The sequence below is a fragment of the Drosophila miranda genome, chromosome 2 (assembly GCF_003369915.1).
Source record: "Drosophila miranda strain MSH22 chromosome 2, D.miranda_PacBio2.1, whole genome shotgun sequence".
Lineage (NCBI taxonomy): Eukaryota > Metazoa > Arthropoda > Insecta > Diptera > Drosophilidae > Drosophila > Drosophila miranda.
Window position 1 is genome coordinate 3,130,269 of NC_046675.1, and position 25,297 is coordinate 3,155,565.

At 47.2% G+C, this 25,297-nt stretch overlaps 7 protein-coding genes and 1 pseudogene across 8 annotated transcripts in view; 5 read left to right on the forward strand and 3 right to left on the reverse strand.

Moving 5' to 3' along the window:
* LOC108156685 (extracellular serine/threonine protein CG31145) overlaps window positions 1-429 on the reverse strand; it is a 74,438-nt gene extending 74,009 nt beyond the window's left edge. Inside the window, exon 1 of the mRNA XM_017288324.2 lies at window positions 329-429. The gene's annotated coding sequence lies outside the window, so the exon portion shown is untranslated. The remainder of the gene's footprint in view (window positions 1-328) is intronic.
* A 7,903-nt stretch (window positions 430-8,332) lies between these two features.
* On the reverse strand, window positions 8,333-12,730 carry LOC117187247 (annotated as a pseudogene).
* Window positions 9,806-10,766, forward strand: LOC108157174 (GILT-like protein 3). Its single transcript, XM_017289096.2, has 3 exons — window positions 9,806-10,143; window positions 10,211-10,519; window positions 10,583-10,766. The coding sequence occupies exons 1-3, from the start codon at window positions 9,865-9,867 to the stop codon at window positions 10,685-10,687; spliced, it is 693 nt and encodes a 230-aa protein (XP_017144585.1). The 5' UTR covers window positions 9,806-9,864; the 3' UTR covers window positions 10,688-10,766.
* LOC108157175 (GILT-like protein 2) lies at window positions 11,457-12,609 on the forward strand. Its single transcript, XM_017289097.2, has 4 exons — window positions 11,457-11,794; window positions 11,866-12,039; window positions 12,099-12,392; window positions 12,454-12,609. The coding sequence occupies exons 1-4, from the start codon at window positions 11,735-11,737 to the stop codon at window positions 12,556-12,558; spliced, it is 633 nt and encodes a 210-aa protein (XP_017144586.1). The 5' UTR covers window positions 11,457-11,734; the 3' UTR covers window positions 12,559-12,609.
* Window positions 12,731-13,026: 296 nt separating the features above from the next.
* LOC108155634 (eukaryotic translation initiation factor 3 subunit D-1) lies at window positions 13,027-15,228 on the forward strand. The gene is made up of 3 exons (XM_017286571.2): window positions 13,027-13,349; window positions 13,475-14,403; window positions 14,469-15,228. The coding sequence occupies exons 1-3, from the start codon at window positions 13,151-13,153 to the stop codon at window positions 15,030-15,032; spliced, it is 1,692 nt and encodes a 563-aa protein (XP_017142060.1). The 5' UTR covers window positions 13,027-13,150; the 3' UTR covers window positions 15,033-15,228.
* An 86-nt stretch (window positions 15,229-15,314) lies between these two features.
* Window positions 15,315-16,702, forward strand: LOC108155636 (spaetzle-processing enzyme-like). Its single transcript, XM_017286575.1, has 2 exons — window positions 15,315-16,137; window positions 16,196-16,702. The coding sequence occupies exons 1-2, from the start codon at window positions 15,389-15,391 to the stop codon at window positions 16,593-16,595; spliced, it is 1,149 nt and encodes a 382-aa protein (XP_017142064.1). The 5' UTR covers window positions 15,315-15,388; the 3' UTR covers window positions 16,596-16,702.
* Window positions 16,703-16,974: 272 nt separating this feature from the next.
* On the forward strand, window positions 16,975-18,451 carry LOC108155635 (spaetzle-processing enzyme-like). 2 transcript variants are annotated; one of them, XM_017286572.2, is made up of 4 exons: window positions 16,975-17,117; window positions 17,187-17,573; window positions 17,634-17,943; window positions 18,001-18,451. In XM_017286572.2, exons 1-4 carry the CDS (start codon window positions 17,036-17,038, stop codon window positions 18,428-18,430), a joined length of 1,209 nt encoding a protein of 402 aa, XP_017142061.1. In that variant the 5' UTR covers window positions 16,975-17,035; the 3' UTR covers window positions 18,431-18,451. The 2 variants fall into 2 exon arrangements, with proteins under 2 accessions (XP_017142061.1, XP_017142062.1); XM_017286573.2 differs by having other exon boundaries at window positions 16,977-17,117; window positions 18,004-18,451.
* LOC108155632 ((E3-independent) E2 ubiquitin-conjugating enzyme UBE2O) lies at window positions 18,435-24,276 on the reverse strand. Its single transcript, XM_017286570.2, has 9 exons — window positions 23,608-24,276; window positions 23,137-23,399; window positions 22,855-23,056; window positions 22,544-22,787; window positions 21,702-22,476; window positions 20,757-21,639; window positions 19,665-20,685; window positions 19,378-19,596; window positions 18,435-19,312 (listed from the first exon to the last, which is right to left on the reverse strand). The coding sequence occupies exons 1-9, from the start codon at window positions 23,953-23,955 to the stop codon at window positions 19,032-19,034; spliced, it is 4,236 nt and encodes a 1,411-aa protein (XP_017142059.1). The 5' UTR covers window positions 23,956-24,276; the 3' UTR covers window positions 18,435-19,031.
* Window positions 24,277-25,297: the final 1,021 nt, after the last annotated feature.

The window sequence follows — 25,297 nt, forward strand, 5'->3', positions numbered from 1 at the left end:
CTTCTCGATGTTGCACCACTGTCGCTTTGGGGTTTTCCTTTTGGTTTGGCTTTTCCTTTTTCTTTTCTATTTATGCACTACACAACGACGGAGATTATTTCAGTGATTATTGTGGGTTTTATTGAAATTATTTCTGTATGCAAATCAAAAAGGCAAAAACTATAACGATTTATTCTGCCCATCGTGATGTCAAAAGACAGAAAGAGAGAGAGGAAGAAGCGCGCGTGGGAGCTCCGCAGTGCAGAGGAGAGAGTGTGAGCGCGCGCGCGAGAGCAGCAGGCAGCAGGCAGCAGGCAGCGAGGTAAAAGCAGCCAAGCAGCAAACCCACCAAAAAGTAAAAGACACAGTCGTGCGCGTCCGCGTCCGTCTAAAGCTCCAACGAGACAGCGGCAACGTTCCGATAACAACTGACGGGAGACCCCAACAGCGGAGCCCCAACAGCACCAGCGTACCTCTGCCAGAGCGGCAGTGGCAGTGGCAGTGGCAGAGGCAGAGGCAGCAACAAACACGCACACATACAGTTAACCCGTAAAATTCCTTCAGTAGTTGTTGCTTTACGACGTTTCTACGTGATGGCACATTGCACACTGCCTTCTTGTTGTTGTTGTTGTTATTGTTTTTATTGTGTCAATCAATTGACAAGCTCTGGGACTGACCAGGCCTTAGCTCTGCTCTGCTCTGCTCTCATTTAACTGTACAATTTACACATCTCCCATCCTCTCTCTCATTCAATGCTCTTACTCTCATTCTCTCTCTCTCTCGGTCTCCGCTCTCACTGGCAGTGCTAGATGCTCTCACTAAGCTAAAACAGCTGATTACGTTATAAAATGTAAACAGACCCAAGAGAGCCATCAATTGCCTATAAAAAGCTTGCTCTCACTTTTAGCTTTTGCTTTTGCTTGTGCTCTCAGCAGGGGGCTGCGGTGGGCGACAGGTAGTGGGTGCCGCCGCCGTATTAATGAGCTTACATTAAAACGCTTTCAAATCCAAAATACAAGCTGTCTGGTAATTGCATTCGACTTAGAAGTAGAAACAAAGCCAAGGTAGACGGAAACGAGTTTCGAATGTGGCAGACACCAACGCCGACATCGACCCTGTTGCACTCGCAGAGGGCGGCCAAAAAGAGACGCAAAAAGAGAGATCAAACGGCCCAGGGCACGCCAAAGAGTACGTCCCCAAATTTCAGTCAATTTTGGATCCCACAATTGGTATACCCTAAAGGGAAGAAGGGTAACGTTACTTGAATGCAACACGCCAGATAATCCATTGAAAACGCGGATGATCAAAACTGCTTGTTTTTAGTGGTAGCTAAAATAGCACAAAAAAAGGGAAATTACTTCTTAGAATCGTTTCCTCCTTCATCCAATGATCTTAGGATTATCTATACTTTGATTCATTCCACTTTATAGAAAGTCTTTTTCCTTTTTCTTCATGCCCCTATTCAATCTTCCTACTTCCCATTATATCCTGGATTCACTTGTCTCTTCCTGATATAGAGATCCACCTCGATGAGGGTATGTTCCGTTTCGTCGAATTGAGTCTTCTTTCAGTGGAGTCCTCCTCCTCCCTCAACTTGGCAGACAAATTGTAATTGGCTCTAGCGTTAATGGCACGCTGGGCCCAAAAAATAAAAGTACTTGTATACTATATATAAACGAATCTATGCACACATTTACAAGAGTCTATGGGCGACACACAAACCGCAAAAGGCAACAGAAATAGATGGCAAAGAATTTCTAGTTGACTGAACACTGAATGTGGCCGCAGAGCCATCAGTCTGACAGGCAACGACCGACGACCTAGACCCAGATTGAAAGCCAAAGCTATGGTTAACGGAAACTGAGATGAGCACCCCGGAGTCGGAGGCGTCATAAATCTTGTGCAATGCCCCATTGGCAGCACAAGAGGCTGTGGGTTGTGGGCTGTGAACACCTCTGATCCCTGACAGAGAATGCCTCCGGAGTCTCTCCGCGCTGGGCCGAAACAATGGCCATTTGCATGGGTCGCATAATTATGGGCCCCCGGGGCCATCGCGCACACTCATTCTAATGGCAATTTGTTGGCCACTGTGCTAATGTGATTAGAGGTTGACGTGTTGAAGTGTTGCTGATGCGCTGATTGCTGCCGTCGTCTTGTTCTTGGCCACTTGTTGCCCAACGACCCAACGGCGCAACAGCCCAACAGCAAGGGGGCCAAAAGGAAGTTTTCCGAGCCGTAAATTACTCGCTTACTGTTTCCGCTTTGCACCTATGCAGAGTGCTACTATCTGTGCCATCTGACATCCATCTCAGATCCGAGATCTCTGCGAACGAATGGAAAAGACAGAACTGGGTAGAGTTTTCTATTTGTTATTTGCTTTTCCATCCACGCTTTTTGTATCTATGTAGGTATTCCTTCTAGTTTCCAATCCAATTAAAGCCCGGCCAGCTGTCGGGCCGTGCTGGGTTTGCCCTACATGGCTCGGCCTGCGTCTGCGTCTGCTGTGCCCCCAATTTTGAGTCAAGTGTTATTTTGGGTGGTTTCTGTGGGCATGCCACAATTATATGACAATTATAAATAAATATCACCGCAGTATCAAGTATCTTTCCCCTGACTGAATCGCTTTATCTTGGGAGCTACGTAAGTCCACCCAGTTTAGAAGGTGTCGTCCCAGCCCGGATACGTGTATCACTATGCTATCTTTGTTATTCTATCTGGACAGCGGCTAAGATTTACGAGGAACCAACACAACTCCACACTTTGGTGGGCCTTGAGTCATTTGGCTATGCGGCTATTGGCATCGGAACTAACTAACTGTTTGAAGTGAGATCATTAGCCGCACCTTCTGCAAGGCCATTGCAATGAATTTTACTCCTCTACTCATTTTGGTATAATTTCCATTTATTTTCTTTGAGGTTATTGGCATCGGAACTAACTGTTTTTAAAGCAATCACTCGCCTTGCCTTTCCAGCTCACCTTTTGCCCGGCTATTGCACTCAATTACCAGGTGCCATAAAGCATTCTTTTCGCCTCGTAAGTGGAAATGGAACTTTACCGCACCATCCAAGCACGATGAGAACCCGTTTTTACCTCCCAGCGAGCCGGCCCTCGGACTCGGACTCATCTGTCGACACTTGGTCTAGATAAACGCGAAAAAGGGTAAAAGATACTAGATAATAATTCTTCCTCTATCCTTCTCTGTCTGACATCATCCTCCACAGATAGAGATACACATTCGCCAAATTGGAGCAGTGCAAAAGGTTTTTCTCTTTTGGTTTTTGTGAAATTCTTTATGAATCTTTCAATCGGACAACAATCTGGAATGTCAAAGTTGACAACACTGCCTCTGTGTTTAGTTTCGGAAAACTATGAGATTTATTTGCCTGCAGTTGCTTGGGAAAATGCATTTTCGGCATTCGCGACTGTGTCTGTGGCGTCATTTATCTGTGTATGCCCCATGCCCGGTTGCATGTGCGGCAAAGCTCTTTATAGACGATACTCTAAGGTATGGTGGGGCATGTTGATCACCAGATCCAAGTAATAATTACCATAAAACTATACAGTAGGGTGTAAAGGTGACTAATGGAACAAGTACTAAATTAAAGAACAAATTGAGAGGGCACTAAAAATGCAAATTCAGTATGAAAGATCTGCAGGGGCAAGTTGAAGGTAAGATAATCCGAGTACTGGGGATACCTAAATATCTTTCCTTATTCATTCAAATCTCTGCAGCCCGAAACAACTCTCGAAGAACCTTAAACAATTGCTAATTCGTTCAACTAGCAGCTTGAACCGAGTTTATACAGCCACTAATCTCATGGAAACTATCTCGAAATGTATCTCATTACAAACAGAGCATCTGGCATTCGATTTCGCCATGCCCCCCCTCTGCTTTTTATAATACTTTTGCACGCAAGCCAGAGACAAGACAAACCCAAGGAGGAGCCACATAGTAGAGTGGAGCACAGCAGAGCAGAGCAGAGCAGAGCGGAGAGCACTAAAGCAAACCAGACGCTGATGGATATCATCATGTAATACCCGAGAAATGTGTAACGATGAGGCAATCGCAGCTGGGCTGCGGCAGTTGTCGGATTATGCTACTACGAGTAATAGTAATGTGGCAGGGAAGAAGTCTTTTTGTGGCAGGGAGAATTGACAATGCTAATGGGGCGGCGGAAATCAGGCATTTCCACTCATAATTTGCATAAGAAATCAGCTTCGACTCGTCACAAGGGACGGGGACTGGGGGGTATCTCAATTATATGTCCAGACACGTTCCCCAGACGTGGACAGAACGCATCCAATGGAGCTTAGGCTGTGATGCCTTGACCGCTTGTAGCGCATAGCGGATATCAATTTGTACAACTTTGGAAATTCTCAATTCAGGCAGAAAACTACAGAGAGAGACTGGGAGAAAGGCGGAGAGAAAAGGAGAAAGAGTCGCAAATGATATGCAACGAAACGAAAAGAAATTTCTTCCTGCCCCAAAACTGGCCGAAACTGCAAACTGGTCCACCGTGACCCACTAAGGCCTCTCTTTCGGAAAGCTGAAAGGCACTGAAAGCCGGCCTTAACACTGCCGCATGCCCCAATGGTGGAAAGGGACCCTCCGCTACTCTCTCAGAATGAATCAGTTGTTCTTATAATACAAACATTGGCAACTCATTCAAGAGAAAGTTCGTTTAATTATTTTTAAGCCATGCGTAATACCCCGACGGCTGTTTAACCGGTTTAAGCGAAAAAAATAACTGCAGCTCTTTAATTAATTACTAAATAAGAAGTGAATCTTAGGTTAGACTTCTTTCCGGAAAGAAAAAAATTTTATAAAAAAGAACATGGCAGATATTAGCAGGATACTTTGTCAAGAAATTATAGATTCTGTGACGATTGTGACTCATTTCATTGCTGCTTAATGAAATTAAATTTATTGTGGAACAGATGCCACATTTGGATGGCGATAGAGAAACGATTTTTGCTGGAGGAAATAAGCAATAATTAAGAGCATAATTCCCCAAAAAGATATATTGGATATCTAAGTCATCTTTTGCTATCTTTAGTGATATGCGAATCTCTTCTTTACTTTTTCGGATCGGAAATATTGTACTCTTTCGGAAGAATAAAATTCAAATTGCACTCTTAGGTAAAGGATTGTTTTTTGAAGTATTTCCCACAAAATAACCCTTTCATCATTGCCTTTCTATTGTAAGACGTACAAAATATTTATAAATTCTTCACCTTTAAGAGTTTAGTCTTGTAATTTCTTGTTTCTTCAACAAGTCGCCATAAAATGTTCACCTCACACAAGGGTTAACGGCTCTGGCTGAATGCGTTTTCGGCAACTAAACAAGATCAACCGCAAAAAGAAGAAAAAACAGCAATAAGACACAAGTAACGTGGCTTCATTGGCTTGCGGTTGAAAATTTCCAGCTCGAAATGTTGCAACAAGAACAGGCGATGGTAGAAAAACTGCAACCAAAAAAAAAAGACCCAAAACCTCTAGAAAATACGGCAGAAAAGTTTGACTTTATCGAGTCGAAACTTCGGATACTCTTAATGAAAAGATAAAAGCTATAGATGCTAATGAGTTGAGTTATAAATTCGAACTGTTTTATTTTCAAAACTTATGCACTATATATAAGAATCCAACGCTAAGAAGAGAATGTGCGCGATGTTCTCTCGCTCATCCCAAAGGTACATATGTCGAACCGCTCATAGTTCTAGGTGTTCCTTATCTCTCCTTAGATAAAAAACAAGACTCTTTGAGCTCTGGTTTTAATAATTTCCTAGAAAAGAAGATTACAAAAATGTATAATTCACTATATAATCATTTGATCATTGCTCAACTTTTAAATGATCTAATGATACCCTACTGTTACGGTCAGAAAAGAGTCATTTCTGCAGTTTGCGGCAAACAAAGCGACAAACTTTTGTAAATGCAAATTAGAAGACCGAGAAAAAGCACAATAAACGACTCCAGAAATTGGAACAGAGACTCCAACGAGTCCAATTCTGATTCCGAGGCGCAGATTGAGAGACCAGAGATAAACGGTATTCGTGGGATGGGCCCGGAGGCTGTAGGAACTCTGAGTAACTCTGCAGAGTGATCTATGTACTGGTCAGCGGAAAGGCAATTTGGGTTAACTGCAACTGCAACACGTTCGAATTTGGTGGCTTCCAGTGCCAGTGCCAGTACCAGTACCAGTGCCAGTTGGTATTTGCTAGCTGGGCAGACGATGCCAATTATTGTGCGGAAATCTACGAGGCGCTTCATGAAATACTGTCACTTTTTTTCATCTCTCTTTCTCTACCGGTTGGTGGATCCATCCTGGATGGTTGGAGACTGCTGGCCACCTGCTGTGGTTATGGTCAGCCACACAATTATAAATACTGGTAACAGAGGGGGTGCTGCGGGGGCTGCGGGTGCTGCGGACTTTGAAGGCATTCTTGCGTGCAAACCTTGACCATGAAACACGCTCTATGATGACGTGCCCATAAACGCTGCTGGCAACAATCCCAAACATTTACGTGGCAATTAAGAGCCACAGAAAATTAGTTAGAAATTGAAATTGCTCAACTACCCCATGCCATCGCACCGCATCCCATCCAGTACCGTACCTCCAGACCATGTCCAGACCAGGTCCAGCTCCAGGTCCCACTCCAGACCGATGGTCAATGGCATTCACTCACTCACTCACTCGCTCGCCGGCCGTTGTTGAGCAAGCCCCCAAGCCTATGCGACAGTTACAACTATATATGTGGCCAACAGGTTATCCAAGCCGAAAAAAAAAACAACAACAACCGTTTTGGACCGGCCTCCACCCGGGGAGCAGAGCGGAGCGCTCCACCAAAATGGAGCCGTTTGCCTCGCTCTGTCAATTAGCAGCAACGCGACATGACAGTGCACTGAACTTGTAACGCTTTGAAATGTTTGTTCGCTTTTTTCTGTTCCTCCTTTTTCTGTTTGCTGCTGAAAAATTCAGTTTTTCGGAATTGTTAATGTGACACACTTAGCGGATAGCTCCAAAATATTCGCAATTAACCCATTTTCCAGCTGATTTCTGCGAAGAGCTGCGAAAGAGTACGAAATCTTGAGCGGAAATTCTATGGTTTCTAGGGAAATTTAATAGCTGTGGGCAGTCTTCAGAGAGATTGTAAAATACACCAAAAGCTAATAATAATAATGGATGACAGCCTGTTTCTCTGTGTGTTCTGGCACATTGATTATAAATCTTTTTTGTTTGATTAAATAAGATGCAGATACTCTCAGAGAAAATAGCTTTAAGGATCTAATGGTTACACTTAGGTTTAAATATTTGTGCCACTATATTTGCACCGCGAGTTGTAGTTCACTGACATTAATCTGACAATATTTGATCTAAATACACATCATATATAAAACATATACATTTAAATGAATTTAAATATAATATATTTATTTTAAAATGTTTTATAGATGCTGGGAATAAAGACTTCTTTATGTGTTCTTTATGTGGCTTTGTTTTTATGTGTTTGTTCTTTGAGAGATATCATTGAGTCTTGAACAAGCAAATACATTTGAGAAGATATACAATGTATGTATAACTGCGCCAATTCGATAGCTTAATTCCTTTTTTAATGGTTTATTTCATTAATAAAATGCCTCCATATAGTAATTAATGGACTCTCAGATAAATACGAAAGTTGTTTTACAATTCTATTAGAAAACATTTTATTACTGACGCACCAACAAATTTGTGGGCCAAAACAATTACCCCCCAATAAGAGAGAGAGAGAAAGCGAGATTTTGGGAATCGTACAGTCAGTCCATGCTTGCAATCATGTCACCCAAATTGTCCACTGATTAGGGGATTGTAGTAGTTCAGTGGGTTAGGTCTGGAACTCCCCACAGCTGGTAAATGATGTTTGCAGATAGAGCGAGCGGGAGGGCTACTGTTGTTCTCTGGAGAGCTGGAAAATTCGTACAAACTCTAGAGAAGTACATGTACATAGTGGTGGATCGTACGTGTAACTATGGAGGGGAATACATATGTACATTGCACAATGGACCAGCAACGAAGGGCATTTGTGTTTGGTTTGTGAGGCTGCAAAGTGCGGAAGCGGACGATGAACAATAAATTAAGTATATTCTGCGCACTGGGAGTGCTTCTCATCTCCATAGCGACAGTCAGGTTACTTATTTTTAAGCCATGCGTAATTCCCCTTTGCTTATTTAACCAGTTTGAGCGAAAAAACATATGCAGTTCTCAACTTAATTAATATTTAAGAATATTTAATCGTTGGCGAAACTTCTTTCCGGTGAGTAAACAAGTGAAAATATTATCCTTAACGATGATATAAACAGCTCTCACTGGGATATGGTGTCAGGAAAATTGGAATTCAGTTTATTGGGAACAGTTTCAAATGTTTGTAATTCAACTTTTCATGAATTAAACTTTAGTTTAGAATGGTGAGCGTTTTTCACGTTGGACAGCTTTATTAATGTCGACCATACCGACACTTATTTCAGTTTTTCGTCCACAGATCCTCCAAATAGGTGAAAGAAATATTCGATGAAAACTGCGGCTTGCCATCGAACATCCAAATTAACGTAAGGAGATATTCCCCCGATGGCAGTACCACGGGCAATTCAATGCGATGAAAATCCCTTAGCGTCTGCACACCCTACGATTAAAACCTAAAATGTTGGAGAATCGAATAATGTACACGCTCAATCCGTACCATATAAGGACATGAATGATTCACTGTGGACGAATCCTTCAACAGATTATAGACCATCTTGGCTACTGGGTGGTTGCGTCTCCTCATAAACTCGCAGCAATCCAAGTGGAAGTCGAAGAGGCTTGTATCCATTCGCCCTCTTCCAAAATTTAAATTTGAGAGAGATTTTGTAGGCTGGCTCTAAGACCGTGAGATTTACATTCAAACTTGTTTTGTTGCGAGAGTGGGCCTTCAGGCGACACGTATGCATGATGACCCATGATTTATTGTAGGACTCGCACTTGGCATTTGTCAGTTTAACCGCCGGAGCCTCCTGCAATAATCAAGTATAAGTATTATTACGATTAGAAACTTGCAATCGATACTTACAGAGCCAATAAGAAATATAGTTAAGCATATTATGCCAAAAGAAATCAGTTTGTAGTCCATTGCTTGCCATCAGAGTTCCAATCTGCGACTGCCGATGAAAGGTCTAAAGGGAAGTGAATGTTCATGTCTGAATGGCTATTTTTAATCACTCCATTTATTTGAGGATCATTTGCATACATATATCAACATAATCTGCAAAACTACATCCATAATGTACCAGGTATCTCTCTGGTTATACGTAATGGTTCGGATTGAAATTATTTCCTAAAATTGTTTGATGGATTTGTTTATCGGATTTGTTAAATGCTGAAATTGGGCGTAACGTTTTGTGAAATACGAATTGTTTAAACGTTTCCTGCCGGGGAAAATTGTGTACATTCGGAAGAACAAAATTCTTATGGAACTCTCAACGAGAAAAAAAGTTTGTTTTAACATTTCGCCCAAATTCATACATAAGTTCTTCCTTCATTGCCTTTCAAATTGTCCACTGATTAGTGAATTAGTGTCTGTCCAAAAGTTTAGTGGGTTAGGTCTGGGGTCCCGCGTGCTCCCCACATCTGATGTAGATAGCAGTAAATAATGTTTACAGAGAGAGAGAGAGAGGAAAGGAGAGCTATTGTTGTTCTCTGGAGAGCAAGAACAGCTGTACATATTAGAGTAGTACCGTATATAACGTCTGTATAGTTGGGGATCATACGTGTGCGTGTTCTGAATATATGGAGACGAATATGTACAATGGATCAGCAACGAAGAGCATTTGTGTTTGGTTTGTGAGACTGCAAAGTGCGGAAGCGGACGATGAACAATAAATTAAGCATATTCTGCGGACTGGGAGTGCTCCTCATCTCCATAGCGAGAGGAAATGGCCAGCCACAGTCCAACGAGACGGTGGTGACATCCACCAGCACCACTGAAACAGCACTAGTAGTGCCTCAGAAACTACTGGTGGCCATCCACTATGAGGCCCTGTGTCCGGATAGCGTGTACTTCATCCGCCGACGGCTCCACGATGCACTGCTGGACAACGATTGGTGGCGATATACTGAGCTGAAGCTGTACCCCTTCGGTAAAGCGGGAGTGAGTATTTGGAGCTATGTATTCATCACGTTTGATCACTATTAATTCCCTGTCGTTCTCGTTCCAGTTCTACAACAACACTGCCACTAAGGAGATGCAGGTATTTTGCCAGCACGGATGGGAGGAGTGCGAACTGAATGCGCTGCATGCCTGCATACTGGAGACACTAGAGATTCAAGAGGCCTTCAAGCTGATCTACTGTATGCTGCGGGCCTATAGCAACCAGCTGGACAAGTGTTCCAATCACCTGGGTCTCGACGTGAGTGCGGCGAGGAAATGCAAGCAAACGCGCAAGACCCCAGAGATCCTGGCTCCCTACGGCAAGGAGACTCTGAAGTTGGGCCTGTCCTTTGTCCCCACCATTGTGTTTGAGAATGTAAGTTTACTTCGTAGATTCCCTCCAGACTTCTTCTTTGAATCGATGTCTCAATCCCTTAAGGTATTCGAGCCATACGAGCAGAGCAGCATTCGCTACAACTTTGAGGGTCATTTCTGCAGTCAATACGAGAGAAAGTTCAACATCAGGCTGCCCACCTGCGTCTAGCCAGATCCTATTTAACTATGATGAGCATGCAAATGTTTTATTATGTGGTAAAACCAATAAATTATAATTACACCCGAGATACCAGTTTGGCTGGCTGGGTTTCCCGCTGACTCAGAGACTCCGCCTGCCCCAAAACGGCAGTGAAAAGCTAAAATTGGATCATCTTATCGTTCGCATTTGCATAGGGATCCTATGATTAGCCTCAGACGCAGCTGTAAATAAGATTAGAGCCCCAGTGTGATGGTTCCGCTGCTCAATTTTCAGCGTAATTGCGCGCAGTGCTGTCGTAATCTGTGTTGTTCGGCCTTTGTTTTTTGGACGGACAGACACTGACGCAGGCTGGCACACGCTCAGCGGTGGGTCTCGAGGAAATACAATATACAGCCCAGGCCCCTACACTCATAGGTTGATTGAGAGACCCCCGACAGGGGCGCTGGTTACCAGAGGGCTGGGGAACAAAATGGTACGGAAATCCGCAATAAAACTACCTGGATGGGTACTTTAACTGCTTGTGTGAAGAACCAGACCGATACCAAAAATCATATATGATCCTGTTAATCGATAGTCACGTGAACGATCCTTATACACATATCCGTTGATTATCCTTAAGATAAATAGCAGTCGAACGACAGCGTCCTTTATCAGTAAAAGTCTGGGATATGCGCGAAGGATCCACGTGAATCAATGAAAATAAAAATATTTCATTTCTGATTCATCGATATTCCATCGAACCCATTGATCCTTCTCCCATCGCTGCGATAGAAATCTTTCAAATCAATAGAGAAATCTGTCAATATTTTTCTACACTTAAACTATGTATATGTACTCAACACAATAATTCTAAATTGAACCATCTAAATTGGATTGGCGAATCTCTGCGAAGTGAAAGCACCCTCTGGTCGCGAATTCAAGCCACGCCACTGCCGCCTTGTGGGAAACACTACGACATTGCGGCTCATACAAAATTTGGACTTTATTTCAGTGTCAAGCTGTCGCTGGCGCTGTGCGGGACTGAACGATTTAAAGATCATCAACTCAATCTTCCCAATGAGGGCGTTTGTCTTTGTCTGTCTACTGATGTGCATTATGGCGCTGGCCAGTGCGAGGGTGAGTGACATTGCTCCCTCCAGTTCAGGGGACAACAGCGATCTAAAACAAGAACATTGTGAATTTTGCAGCGTCATCATGCACGAGAGACAGAGGAGAGTGACAAACTGGCCGTAACACTGTACTACGAGGCACTTTGCCCCTACTGCATGACATTTGTCACCACACAACTGGGTCCCTCGATGCTTCTGAATGATCGACTGCCATTCGCGGATCTCCAGCTAATACCCTACGGCAATGCACATGTGGGTGGTTCTCTGTCCATCAGAATTTGAATTTAGCATTAAATCCCATATAATTTTAGCTGGATGACGAAGGAAATGTCGTGTGCCAGCACGGCGTCGAGGAGTGTGATTTGAATGCCTGGCATGGCTGCATACTGCAGCACCATAACATCACCGAAGCTATGACAATGATTGCCTGCATGATGCGCGGAAAGAAGAACAGACTGGACAAGTGTGCCGAACACTATAGCATCGATGTGAGCGACGTCAAGGAGTGCCGGAAATCTCGTAGTGTGAATGATATACTAAACGAGTACGGTAGGGAGACGGCCGAGGTGAAGCACCAGGGCGTTCCAGCCGTAGCACTGGATTACGTAAGATAAAATATGAGCATCGGATACCGAATGTGGAAGATTAATTTTTCCTCTTCCATAGGTGTACAACGTAGAAGAACAAAGCAGTCTGCTTAATCATTTCGATATTGTTTTCTGTGCTCAATATGAGCTCATGTACCATTTGAAACTAAAGAACTGTGTGTAATTTTTAATAAAAAAAACTATTGAGAAAATCTCTTACCAATCTATCAACTAATTCGATCGTATAAATCGTTATTCGGGTGTATGGAATTCTTGTCGCACAATTAATTGTTTGGCGCCATTTATTTATTTATTAGTAAGCATTATTCAACGGAATATCAAAATTGAGCAATTCTCTTACGTTTTCTTACGTTTTTTTTATTTTACCTATTTTGCTAAAACCTTTTTTTAGACAAGATCCAATAAAAGCAAATGTTTAAAATAAAGCAATCATTTAGAAAATATGTTAATTAATCGCATAAAATTATGTGGGCATGGCTGAGAGATCTATCTAGAAAGTAATATTCGACGGAACATTAAAAGCGAGGAATATATATAATAGAACTTGAATTCGTCAGTATATTTACGGTATATTTTTAAGCTGAGACGTGCTATTATGGTATTTTTCTGGGGTCAGACCGTATATCACACATGCGCTACAAACCCGCGGTCACACCGTTCGAGTAATTCGCGAAACAAGTTTTTTCAATTTTATATCAATTGATAAATTGGAAAAAATCAATTAAATATACAGACAGGCCAGTGAAAAGCGTGCGATGAGCGAGACCATAAACACCGCGGCGCAGTTTACGTCCTTTGAGGAACCGCCCGTGCAGTTCAACGAGCGGGGCTGGGGACCATGCGAGCTGTCGGACACGTTTAAGGATGTACCATACCAGCCGTTCAGCAAGAACGACCGTCTGGGCAAGATCTGCGACTGGACGAGCACCTCGAACAACGACAAGAAGTACCAGAGTAAGTGCAATACAGATGCCGTCTGAAATTCGCATTTCCTCACATTTGTCCGCCCTCAAAGTGAGGTTATGTACGTGTGTCGTGGCAGAGGTTACAGCGGTGTTGTGTTTTTGTGTTTCTTTCAGACAAGTACGCCTCCAGCTTTGGCACTGGCAACCAGTACTCGTACTACCATGAGGAGGACGAGACCACCTTCCACCTGGTCGACACGGCCCGTGTGCAGAAGCCGCCCCACCAGCGCGGACGCTTCCGCAACATGCGCGGACGCGGTGGTCGCGGTCGCAATCCCCGCGGCGGCCTGAACAACCACCACCACCACGGCATGACGACGCTCAACGGCAAGAATGTGAAGGCTCGTGATACCCGTCGCGGCATGGGCAAGAAGTTTGGTCATCGCGGTCCGCCCCCGAAGATGCGCGAATCGTCGGTGGCCGTGCGCGCCGACTGGGCTTCCATTGAGGAGATGGACTTCCCCCGTCTTATCAAGCTATCGCTGCCCAACATCAAGGACGGTGTCGATATCGCCACCTGCGGCACCCTGGAGTACTACGACAAGACCTATGACCGCATCAATGTGAAGAACGAGAAACCACTGCAGAAGATCGATCGCATTGTGCACACGGTGACCACCACCGACGATCCGGTTATTCGTCGTCTGTCCAAGACCGTGGGCAATGTCTTTGCCACAGATGCTATTCTGGCGACCATTATGTGCTCGACGCGCTCCAACTACTCCTGGGACATTGTCATCGAGAAGGTTGGCGACAAGATCTTCATGGACAAGCGTGATCATACGGAATTCGATTTGCTGACTGTGAACGAGAGCAGCGTGGAGCCCCCAACCGACGACGACAGCTCTTGCAACTCGCCCCGCAACCTGGCCATCGAGGCCACCTTCATCAACCATAACTTCAGCCAGCAGGTGCTCAAGACCGGCGACCAGGAGGCCAAGTTTAAATTCGAGGAGCCAAATCCCTTCATCAGCGAAGACGAGGACATCCAGGTGGCCAGCGTGGGCTATCGCTACAAGAAGTGGGAGCTCGGCAGCGATATTGTAAGCAAAAATTCACGACTCATCGAATCACTACTCTAACGAATTCCAACCCATTTGTGTGGTAGGTTCTGGTGGCGCGATGCGAACACGACGGCGTGCTGCAGACGCCCAGTGGCGAGCCACAGTTCATGTCGATCAAGGCCCTCAACGAGTGGGACTCCAAGCTGGCCAATGGCGTTGAGTGGCGCCAGAAGTTGGACACACAGCGCGGCGCCGTGCTGGCCAATGAGCTGCGCAACAATGCCTGCAAGCTGGCCAAGTGGACGGTTCAGGCGGTGCTTGCGGGCTCCGATCAGCTGAAGCTGGGCTATGTGTCGCGTATCAACCCGAGGGATCATTCGCGACATGTCATCCTGGGCACGCAGCAGTTCAAGCCGCACGAGTTCGCCACCCAGATCAATTTGAGCATGGACAATGCCTGGGGCGTTCTCCGGTGCATCATTGACCTGGTGATGAAGCAGAAGGACGGCAAGTATCTGATCATGAAGGATCCCAACAAGCCGATCATTCGTCTCTACGATATCCCCGACAACACATTCGATTCCGATGACTCGGACGACGGCGAGGGCGATGATGGTGAGGGTTTCCAGCAGGTCTACAACTATGCGAACAACAGCAACAAGATTTAGACGTTACGCATTCAGCACCCACTTACAGAACCACATCTGGGCTGGGCGTGCGTCAGAGCCCTTTTATTAACCATAATATCCATCGATAACCCATGTCCTTTCGCAGAAGTAGACGTGTTCTAGGCGCTAGTTGTAAGAATTTGTATCCGAGTTGTATATGCAGCATATTCCTAGTAAAACACAGACGGCGAAACGACAAGACCTGCTCTTTACTGGAGGGTGCCTCAATAGTTTCTTCATCATTTATACAGAAATTGGTCTGATTCATTTCGCATGCTGTTATAAATAGGAACATTCGACTGCCGCATGTTACGTAGAGCAGTCATCGCTTTAACTCTGGCGAAAGAACAACCGAAATGTGCTCCGAGAGAAGGCTTTTGCTCCTGCTGCTGCTGCCGCTGATAGTCGTGGTGCAAGCTGCTGCCTTGCTAGCCTTTGCCAATTGCACTCCCGAAGAGCGTTGCATCACCCTCAAGAGGTGTCCGCAACTACTGGACAAGATCAAGGCCTACAATGTGGCCCAGCGGAAAATGATCGGCCACAAGCAATGCGCTTTGAAGAGTCAGCACAACACACTCTTGGATCAAGTGTACGTCTGCTGTCCGGAAGTGCCTCCCGTTGCCCAGACGGGCAACATCCTCCCCATCATTGGAGAGTGCGGCGTGACCTTGCCTTCCTTTCGCATCGTTGGGGGCACCAAGGCAGGTCTCTATGAGTTTCCATGGCTGGCACTGATCCGACACGAGAAACCTGTGGCACTGCAGCTTAGGACGCTCCGGGATTTGCTCAAATTGTTTGTCGTGGAACCTACATCCTTCGGTTGCGGAGGGGCACTGATCAACACTCGCTATGTACTGACCGCAGCCCATTGCGTGGCCAGCCGAAGGCTCATCGAGTCGGGTACAGTGGTGGCCAGCGTTCGTCTTGGCGAATGGAGCACGGAGACTGCTCCCGACTGCTTCAACGAGGTGAATGGTAGAGAATTCTGTGCTCCCAGCCACCTGGACATAGAGGTCGAGAAGAGGATCGTCCACGACGGGTATGTGCCCGATAGCAGGGACCACTTCAACGACATAGCTCTGCTGCGTCTCAAGCGGAGTGTCAGGTGAGGAGCCTCCCCATCTGGGAGACCATCGGCCTAATGAAAGCTCTCCGCTCTTTAGCTACGCCAACAACATCCAACCCATTTGCCTGCCAGATAGCCAGAGGCTGCGCAATAGTCACTTCCAAATAGCCGGCTGGGGCCACACCGACTTGGACAGGGCGAGCCCCGTCATGCTTAAAGCCACTATTATGGGCCGTGGTGTGGATGAGTGCCGCGCAAGATATGGCCCGATGAGGGACACCCAACTGTGTGCTGGCGGCACCGATCATAGAGACACCTGTAACGGGGACTCGGGCAGCCCCCTAATGGCCACCATCAGGGTGGGCGGCCGTGAATTCATCTATCTCGCAGGCATCACCTCGTACGGACCAAGGCCGTGCGGTCTGCAGGACTGGCCGAGTGTCTACACCAGAACAGGGGCCTTCATCGAATGGATAGTGATGCATCTGGAGGCTTGATCTTTCTTTGAATGCGATAGAAGTGTGAGAGGAACGGCGCTGTATTTTCTATCTATGTATAACGTCATAAGAATAACTGGTTAAGAAATTAACGACTGCACATTGGATCTAGAGATCTTTAGATGGGAGAGCATACTCAGCACAGGCAGGGATTTGGACAGGTGGCTTGGGTTTGGCCCACATATTTTGCACAATGCTAATTGGAATCTCCGGGAAAACACTCCACATACATTGTACATACAAACATATCAGTATGCAATTCTCTTTCCCGTTATCTCGGGTCACCTTTGACACGCTGCCATTTTTCTCTCGCGATAATCTCGCGGTTGCTTATCTCGTCAGCGTCCCACTAATGAGACTTAAACCGGCTCAGCCACCGGAGAGTGCCTTTAGTCTCAGCTTGAAGCCCCGAGCGATCAGATCAATCGTAATCTGCCAAGATGCTGACGGATCCGAAGCAGATGCTGATGCCGATGCTGCTCTCGCTGCTGTTGCTGCTGGTGGCCGGTGCACAACGAGCTGGTGAGCTGTCCTTCGAGGGGCCAACAACCGGTTTTGATCAGTGCATTCATTCAATGCAATTTCATTTAGATGCTGCGCAGATCACCTTCGGCAGCTGCATCCCGCAGGAGAGTGCGGAGCGCGGCTTCTGCGTCCACATTGAGAGCTGTCCCTTCCTGTTCACCATCCTCAATACGGATAAGACGACCCCGGCCCAGCGCACCCTGCTCTCGAAGAGCCAATGCGGCCTGGACAACAGGCGCGAGGGTCTGGTGAACCGCATTCTGGTGTGTTGTCCGGTGAGCAAACGCGCCGGCCAACTCACGAATGTCCACACTGCGGCAGAGGAGCACTTGCCGGGCAACGTTCTGCCCGGCAATGAGACATGTGGCATACATTTTGCCGACCGCATTGTGGGCGGCCACAACACCACTCTCTCGGAGTTCCCTTGGATGGTCCTGCTGCAGTACAAGAAGCGTGAGTGGAGCAACAATTTGAGGGAATAGTTCTCTAGATCATCTGTTTCCGAATTTGCAGTTTTCTCAGAGGATTATAGCTTCAATTGCGGCGGGACCCTGATCAACTCTCGCTATGTGCTGACTGCCGGACACTGCCTGGCCAGTCGCCGACTGGACATGTCCGGCACAGCCCTGCATGCTGTCCGCCTGGGCGAGTGGGACACCAATACGGACCCCGATTGCGTGACCGAGAAGAATGGCCAGAAGACATGCGCCCCCAGGCACATCGACATTGAGGTGGAGAAGCTAATCATCCACGAGGAATATGTCCCCAACTCCATTGACCAGATGAACGACATAGCCCTATTGCGTCTCAAGCAGAGTGTCAGGTGAGTGGATCTCATCTAATCTGATCTGATCTGGTCTCTATGTAATCGTGGCCTTAGCAGCTTCTCGGATTATGTGCGACCTATTTGCCTGGGCGTCAATGGCGATGTGCGGACGAATCTGTTCGAGGGCTATGCCATGGACGTGGCTGGCTGGGGCCTGACCGAGAAGAGGGTGCCCAGTCCGTGGAAGCTAAAGATCACCGTCGATGTGTGGAACTTGAAGACGTGCCAGGACAAGTACAGCCCGTACAAGTACAAGCTGAACGATAACCAGCTGTGTGCTGGTGGCAAGGCGAATGTCGACACCTGCGGCGGCGACTCGGGCGGTCCCCTGATGGTGGCAATCAACACTGGCGGCAGGGAGGTGTTCTATGTGGCCGGCATCACCTCGTACGGTCCGGATCCGTGCGGCCTACCGGGCTGGCCGGGTGTGTACACCCGCACGGGTGCCTTCATCGATTGGATACAGCGTAAATTAGAGGCATAATAAATAATGTTTGCTAATTTATTCACATTTCTCGCATTGGCTAGCTTAAAATATAGAACTAGTGCTGGGACAAGGAGCGTTAAACTTAAATTATGCTAAGCTCTCTCCTCTCTTTCTTTCAAGTGGAATGCGAAACAAAAACAGATACAAAAATCGAAACTAGGCACGACATGCGTTCGATACATGGGATATATTGAGGGGGGATCGGGGCGGGGGCGACTTAGGGCGACAAAAATAAAATATATTTTGTGGCATTCCATACAATACAACATTTCGCTTAGCTAAACGCTACTTAATATACATACATGTTTGCTTCTTATATATTCTAGAACGCATCGCTATTATTTCATGGATGTGTGACAAAGTAAAGAACATTTAATTTAGTTTATGAACATTTTGCATAACTAAAAAGGCGATTGCCAGCAATTCGAATAGGCTTAAGAATATAGAGATTCGATAGTGTATGTATAGTATATAGTATATAAAACGCTGCCCATTGCCTGGGGCCAGCCAGACTTCCATCGCGGGTGGCAAAAGTCTTCTGAGTTGTGTGGGGAGGCACCACTGGGCATGGGTAAGCGCCGAGAATGGCGAGATTCAATTAAACTTCCTCTGGCGCAGCGCGTGGCGCTTTTCCAGTTTCGATGGCCATCCACTCGGTATTCGGCACATCCATGGCTTCCAAAGCGGGCTCTACAGCGTCCAAGCCAGCATCGGGGGCATTCAATGCGGTCTCCGGGGCATTCAACACGGGACCCAAGGCATCCAATGCGGGCTTTAGTTGAGCTAGAACGCCCTTGACCGCAACACAAAAGCCACGACTGCACGGGAGTAGGGGAAACTCGGGCACCTCGCAGGGGGCCTTGTAGTCCGCAGGCATTTCTATAATATGGCCATGAGCCATGAGTTACAATATCAAGACACTTTTATTGCACTACCATACTCACCCTTAATGTTGGTAATTCTCAGGCGCTGTGCCTCAGACGAGTAATCGGCCCAGGCCTGTATGCGGTCATACAGCTCGGTGCCAAACTCCTTAAAGTGCTGAATCAGTTCGTTGCGGAAGATGGGCGGCGGATTCTGCAGCTGCTTTACCGTGGAATGGGCTATTTTTATGATAGCCATTTCATTATAGACCCGAGAGTTCTCCAGGCCCAGTTGAGTGCCTAAAACAATGGGGAAATGGAATGAAATTGAATGTGTTCTTTGGTTGATCGAGTGCTTAAATTCCTACCGCGTTGCTTCTCATAGCCCGCCTCATTATAGTAGGGCTCATCGACCAGTATGAGACCCTGTATCGAGACGAGCACCTGCAGCATGGTGCTGGTTATCGACCACATTTCGGTGTCGCGCCCTGCCCAAGTGCCCAGCAGGGACACGCACACCTTGCCCTCTTCGTACAGGTTCGGATTGAGACGTTCTGTGCAGTAGCTGGTGTAATGACAGATTGGCGGACCCCTCGGGTAGTCGCGACCCATTTGAAAGTCAAAGAAGAACAAGGCGTTCTGGTAGGGCGTGCGCTTGGGCCCCACCATCATCACCGACATGAGATCCATCCGATCCTCATAGGCTCGCACCTTGACGCCCGGCGGCAGCGACAACTGTAGCAGGGAGTACTCGCGCTGAATAGATCGCTGGTACTGCGACTTGTTGGCCGGTGTCACAGGATTGAGGATGAAACGATGAGAAAGCGGGGCATTGGGCACCACCTCGAAGCAGTTCTCGCAGACTGGAGAGTGGCGAGAGGGAGAGACAATTTTGGGCGTGGGAGATGGCGATGATGAGGCCATGGGACGATCGATGGGTGGCAGCGACTCGGACAATGCCTTCAGGTCGAATGTGTGCTCCATGGCATCGTCGCACTTTTCCAGTTTCTGCTCAACATCCATCTCAGCTACTGGCTGCGGCGGCAACACCACCTCGTTGAGGTCGATGCAAACGTCCTCTGGGTCAACATCATACGTGCCAGGATCTGAATGTTCGTCTTCGTCTGTATCCTTAGCTTCTTGGGCTGCTCTGCGTGCACGTTTAATTTTATCTTTAACCAAAACGCGGCACTTGCACAATTGTTCCTTAATAAGCTTAGAAAACATCTCGATGGTTTCCGGGCCGCAGGTGTCGGAAAAGTAAATGACCACTTGTGGCTTCAGCTCAGGCGACGGCTGGTTCCGTGGCTCGACAGGATCATGATCGCTGGCCGAGTTGGTCAGCTCGCTCATGCTGTTTTCGCCCCGTGAGTGAACGCCAGAATCATTCTGATGGGAAATAAAAAAAAAACTTTGCTCAAGAAGCACTCGCGACACGGGCGACACGAAAATATCCTTACCTTTGCCTTAGTCCGTATGTCAAAAGCGACAAGAATACTGTTTCGTGCTACTTCGATCAAATGATTGTATTCGCATCGATATTTGGCAATCAGCTTGGCATTTTCACTATTCTCATCCTCGTTGGATGCTGTAACCTCCTCTTCTTCCTCCTCCTCCTCGGTGACAATATCGCCAGTTCTCTTGCATTGAACTTCGTCTATTTTGGTTGATAATTTTCGCTTTGTGGGCGTCGATGTCGACGTGGGGCTCACAGGAGGGCCAGCCACATGGAGCCTCAGTGGCGTCGTGGCCAAGTCCAAATCAGAGTCAACGTTTATTATATTTTGGATAGCCCTGAAGGTTTTGGAGATGTGATTCGAATCTAGCGCGCGCCCCAAATGCTCCGGCCCAAAGAAGCTGCTCTTCAGCAAGAGGTCCAGGTAATGGCAATTTGTATAGATGGCCACCAAATCGATGTGTACCTCTGACTTTGCGGCATCCGGCAGCAGATTGTGGATCTTCACCAACTTCCCCAGAGCATCGCTCACGCTATCGATGCCCGTTAGGATGTGCTCTTTCTCCGTGAGCTGTCCGTACAGACTATCCTCCGACTGGGTCTCCCACGAGTTATCCGATCCATCGGACAGATAACCTTCGTGGTCGTGATCATTCTGGTTGATCTCGAATAGATCCTGCGGATAGCACATGGTAATATGTCCCTTGGCCCACCAAACGCGCACACGGCCATCGGGAAAGTTGTCAACCACCTGGCCAGCAGCCGATTTGGCATTCTCGTTCGTAAAGTTCGCGACCCTAATGACCATGGTGCCGGGTCGATACTGATAGTCGGCGTGATCCTTCAAATCGTAGACGCTTAACTCCTCCACCTCTCTGCATATGGGACTGCAACAGAGAAAATCAAGTGAGCGGAGATTCTCCTGGTCAGAAAAAAGCACAATACATACACTGTATCTTTTTTGGTATAAATGTTGAACCATTTGACTTTTGAAATACGTTCGTCATGATCCACGGACTGAATGACGCCGTATTCGGTCTGCGAGAGGCTATTCTCGTTCGCCTTGCTCACAAAGTCGCCCGGAAAGAACTCATGATTGTCCAGATGGTGTATGGGATACAGATGTGTCGACTGGATGTTCTCCTCTACGGTTCCATCCTGCCAGACGATGGTTGCGGTACTGCGTACCACTAAGGTCTCCACCACAATCTTATCACCTTCTCGGGGATCAATATGTTTCTTAACAAATGGTGATGAAAGTGTCTTCTTTGTAATCTTCTTCTTTTTGCCGTATCGTCGGTTGCCAATCCGCATGGTGATGCGCTGCTGATAATTGGTGGCTGCCCCACCACCACTACTCGTTTTTGTGGCGGCATCCACTGGAGCCTCATTCTTTTTATCACTTGCCTCAGGTTGTAGTCCGGCTGCCAGCTCCTCTTGGCCTTCCGAGTCCTTAGTTACGTCCAAGGAGTCTTCGTCGCCATCGCCATCCTCAATCAAGTAGGTATCATCTGATAAAACCTTTGTAGACGATCCACTGCCCGGTTCCCGGACTTTGGCGGCGCCTTCGGTATCGCCATTTCGGGAGCGCGAATTGCCCGATTTATTCAAATTACGTCGAAACTTTGACGTATTGCGGGCACCGCCACTACTGGAGCCTTTCGGCTTGCTCCGCTTGGTATCAACAATTCCCTGATTTTCGTAAATAAGCCTATATTTAGCCGCTGGAATGGGAAATTAGGTGGCGTGAGTGATTATATTCGTCGAACAGTTGACAAATTAACTTATTACTTAGTTCTTCCTCCCAGTCCTGTTTATTGACTAGTGGATCATTTTTCGTATATTTGAGGAATGATCGATCGTGAATTTGTATCATGTAGGATTCATAAATATTGAGGCGCTTCATTTGCTTCAACTCTTCGCCCGTGACATGAGTTTTTGGCTGTTTCAGAGGATCGCCATTGCAATCGTTTGTAGTGACACGGCACGTCCAGTCCACGTCCACGCCAAGCGTTTGGATCGATTCCACGGTATACTATGGTAGAAATTACAAAAAATAAAAGTTAAGCCCTTGCGTTTGGTTGCATTGTGCGTTGTCTTACCAAGGCTCGCTTTCGTTTTAAGGGCAATGGTATGTCCGGAGTGAGATTTATAAAGCGATCGAAGGGCGGCAGACGACCCACAACCACGTTGCCGGGAAACAACACATGGGGAGTGAATACTTCAGGCAAATACTTGGAATTCGCATCCCGGAACTTGTGGAAATAAGCCGAGCCAATTTCCAGGCGACCCCCGCTGGCGGTTCTGCAAAGTCAAACATCCACAAAAAAGCCGCAAATGAGAATTAAGCAAGCCAAAGGCGATTGTATGTTCGGGAAGGTTACCTGAGCACGGTCACCTCGTCCACATTGATGGTGGTGCCCACCCAGGTGTCAAAGCATACGGGTATATCACGTGCCCATGGCAAGATCGGACACAAACGCTCCGCAGGTACATTCTTGATGACGAATTTTGAGCCAAGCACCTTTACGTCCGCGCTCACGTTTAGATCCCTTACATAGCCAGACGGCCCGGTAAGTACTCTCTGGCCGGGCAGGCAGCGACGCACAACATCGCCCGGCATCAATGTGCGGTCCGCCAGGCCGATCTGCAAAGCCACATGTTGGGGAAACCGAAAAGAAGCGGAAAGAAAAGAGCAAACAAACACGTGTCAATGCCGAAAAAATACGAAATACGAAAAACAGAAGAAAAAACAGTTGTTAAAACAAAACAGTTATGAACAGTTATTTGTAGGCCAATGCCACTGGCAATGTCACTGGCAGTTACATAACCTCAACTAGGGTGGCTGTACTTACGGCTGACTCCATTCGAATCTGTTCCTTGCCATCGGGATAGAAGGCCACTCGCACCTCGCCCGCAAACAGCGGATCATTATCATCCTCGTCCTCCGATGAGTGCGACTCGGTCGTCTCAGTTACGACGCCAAAGTGCACGCGTCCCCGTGAATCGATGCGAAAGATCTCGTCCTCGAAAAAGAAACGGCAAGGACTGTTCTCGGCACTCTTGGACGCCGCTGTTCCGCCGCCCGTCATCCGGTTGCTTGATGGAGCACCACTGGCCAGGTCCGCCTCGTAAGAATAGCACTCCAGGTTCTTGGGGAGGGTGCCAACATTCTTGTCAGCACCCGCCACACGATTTGACATATTATTACCAATGATGGACTGCGTTCGTGGAAGATAAGTTATAGCTTGCGAGAAAGTGGTGCAACGTCTTTGGGCTCAGTTGGACAAACAATTTGCGTGGCGAGCTCCTACCGACATAACTCTTCTATTAACGATTTAATCTAACAATTATGATACTGAAACTCTCTGCGAGTCTCTCTCTATACGGAAAACCTCGAAAACGGAATAAATTTTTATGCGGCAAAAATCTCTCTTTAATTCGAAAACTTTGCCGACTTCTTTTAAAATTAAAACTATAAATAAAACATTCAAATACTACAAAAACAAAACGAGAAAGCAAATGCGAGTGCTACTTATATTTAGTGTGACCGCGGATTTGTCGATAAGATATACGGTCTGACACTCAGAAATATACCGTAAATGTACCGATGAAAAAAATAACTTGGCTCACTTAACCCCTGAAGCAAGGCGGATATCTCCCAAGAGGAGAAGTCCAAGCTAGCCTGGGCTGAGCAACGGGTACAGGAGGGCCGCGAATACTACGCGCAGCTGCCGCAGATGAAGGCAACAAACGGTGGATTCGCCAACAAGGTGGAGGAGATGTTGGCCACCAAGAGGCAACGCTCGATCGAGAGTGCTGCCAAAGACACTCCGGCGAGCAAGCGGCAACGCGGGCCCCCCAGCCGAAGACGAGGAAGCCGAGGCAGAAGGCCATGAGCGAGGTGTCCAAGAGACATCTCATTGTGGCCTTGATCGATCGCAGCGATGAGAACGGGAAGATGACGGCGGCGCAGTGGAAGTTAGTCCACGCGCAGCTCGTCGAGGCACTGTTCTCCCGAATGGAGGAGGACCCTAGCGCTCCCATGCCCACGTTCGATGGAGCGGGATGGCTGAACGGGGTCAAAATCCTCAAGTGCAATGACGACCCAACGCGGCAGTGGCTGGTGCAGAAGGTGCCCCTACTGGAAGCTCTGTGGGAGGGGGCCAAGCTGGAGGTGGTAGACAGGGAGCTGATCCCGTCCATACCAAAGGCGAAGGTGCTCTTCCCCATTGCTGTCCAGGGGGAGCGAGCACTGAAGCTGCTGCAGAGGCAAAATCCGGACGTGCCAACTGCTGATTGGAAGGTTCTGCATGCCGGTAGCCCACTACCCAACGAGGGTGGCCAGCACGTGATCCTCCAGATCAGCAAGGTGGCGGAGGACATCCTGTATCCCAAGTTCGGGAGATTGGCGTGGGGCGTAGGTAGCGTATACCTACGGCTGAAAAAGCGCCACCCCGAGGATAAAGATGCGCACACCCTCCAGGCAGGCGAGGTCGAGAAGGACCTAGGTCTGGAGACCATAGTGGAGGCCGCCCAGGGTCT

Excerpts from the sequence above, each read along its gene's own strand:
- LOC108157174 (XM_017289096.2), top strand. The coding sequence starts at position 9,865 with ATGAACAATAAATTAAGCATATTCTGCGGACTGGGAGTGCTCCTCATC. Across the intron at positions 10,144-10,210 it reads ACCCCTTCGGTAAAGCGGGA|TTCTACAACAACACTGCCAC; the intron begins GTGAGTATTTGG and ends TTCTCGTTCCAG. Across the intron at positions 10,520-10,582 it reads CCACCATTGTGTTTGAGAAT|GTATTCGAGCCATACGAGCA; the intron begins GTAAGTTTACTT and ends CAATCCCTTAAG.
- LOC108157175 (XM_017289097.2), top strand. The coding sequence starts at position 11,735 with ATGAGGGCGTTTGTCTTTGTCTGTCTACTGATGTGCATTATGGCGCTG. Across the intron at positions 12,040-12,098 it reads TACCCTACGGCAATGCACAT|CTGGATGACGAAGGAAATGT; the intron begins GTGGGTGGTTCT and ends ATATAATTTTAG. Across the intron at positions 12,393-12,453 it reads CAGCCGTAGCACTGGATTAC|GTGTACAACGTAGAAGAACA; the intron begins GTAAGATAAAAT and ends CCTCTTCCATAG.
- LOC108155634 (XM_017286571.2), top strand. The coding sequence starts at position 13,151 with ATGAGCGAGACCATAAACACCGCGGCGCAGTTTACGTCCTTTGAGGAA. Across the intron at positions 13,350-13,474 it reads CAACGACAAGAAGTACCAGA|ACAAGTACGCCTCCAGCTTT; the intron begins GTAAGTGCAATA and ends TGTTTCTTTCAG. Across the intron at positions 14,404-14,468 it reads GGGAGCTCGGCAGCGATATT|GTTCTGGTGGCGCGATGCGA; the intron begins GTAAGCAAAAAT and ends TTTGTGTGGTAG.
- LOC108155636 (XM_017286575.1), top strand. The coding sequence starts at position 15,389 with ATGTGCTCCGAGAGAAGGCTTTTGCTCCTGCTGCTGCTGCCGCTGATA. Across the intron at positions 16,138-16,195 it reads CGTCTCAAGCGGAGTGTCAG|CTACGCCAACAACATCCAAC; the intron begins GTGAGGAGCCTC and ends TCCGCTCTTTAG.
- LOC108155635 (XM_017286572.2), top strand. The coding sequence starts at position 17,036 with ATGCTGACGGATCCGAAGCAGATGCTGATGCCGATGCTGCTCTCGCTG. Across the intron at positions 17,118-17,186 it reads GGCCGGTGCACAACGAGCTG|ATGCTGCGCAGATCACCTTC; the intron begins GTGAGCTGTCCT and ends AATTTCATTTAG. Across the intron at positions 17,574-17,633 it reads CCTGCTGCAGTACAAGAAGC|TTTTCTCAGAGGATTATAGC; the intron begins GTGAGTGGAGCA and ends CCGAATTTGCAG.
- LOC108155632 (XM_017286570.2), bottom strand. The coding sequence starts at position 23,955 with ATGTCAAATCGTGTGGCGGGTGCTGACAAGAATGTTGGCACCCTCCCC. Across the intron at positions 22,788-22,854 it reads TAAAACGAAAGCGAGCCTTG|TATACCGTGGAATCGATCCA; the intron begins GTAAGACAACGC and ends TTTCTACCATAG. Across the intron at positions 22,477-22,543 it reads GGACTGGGAGGAAGAACTAA|CGGCTAAATATAGGCTTATT; the intron begins GTAATAAGTTAA and ends TTCCCATTCCAG.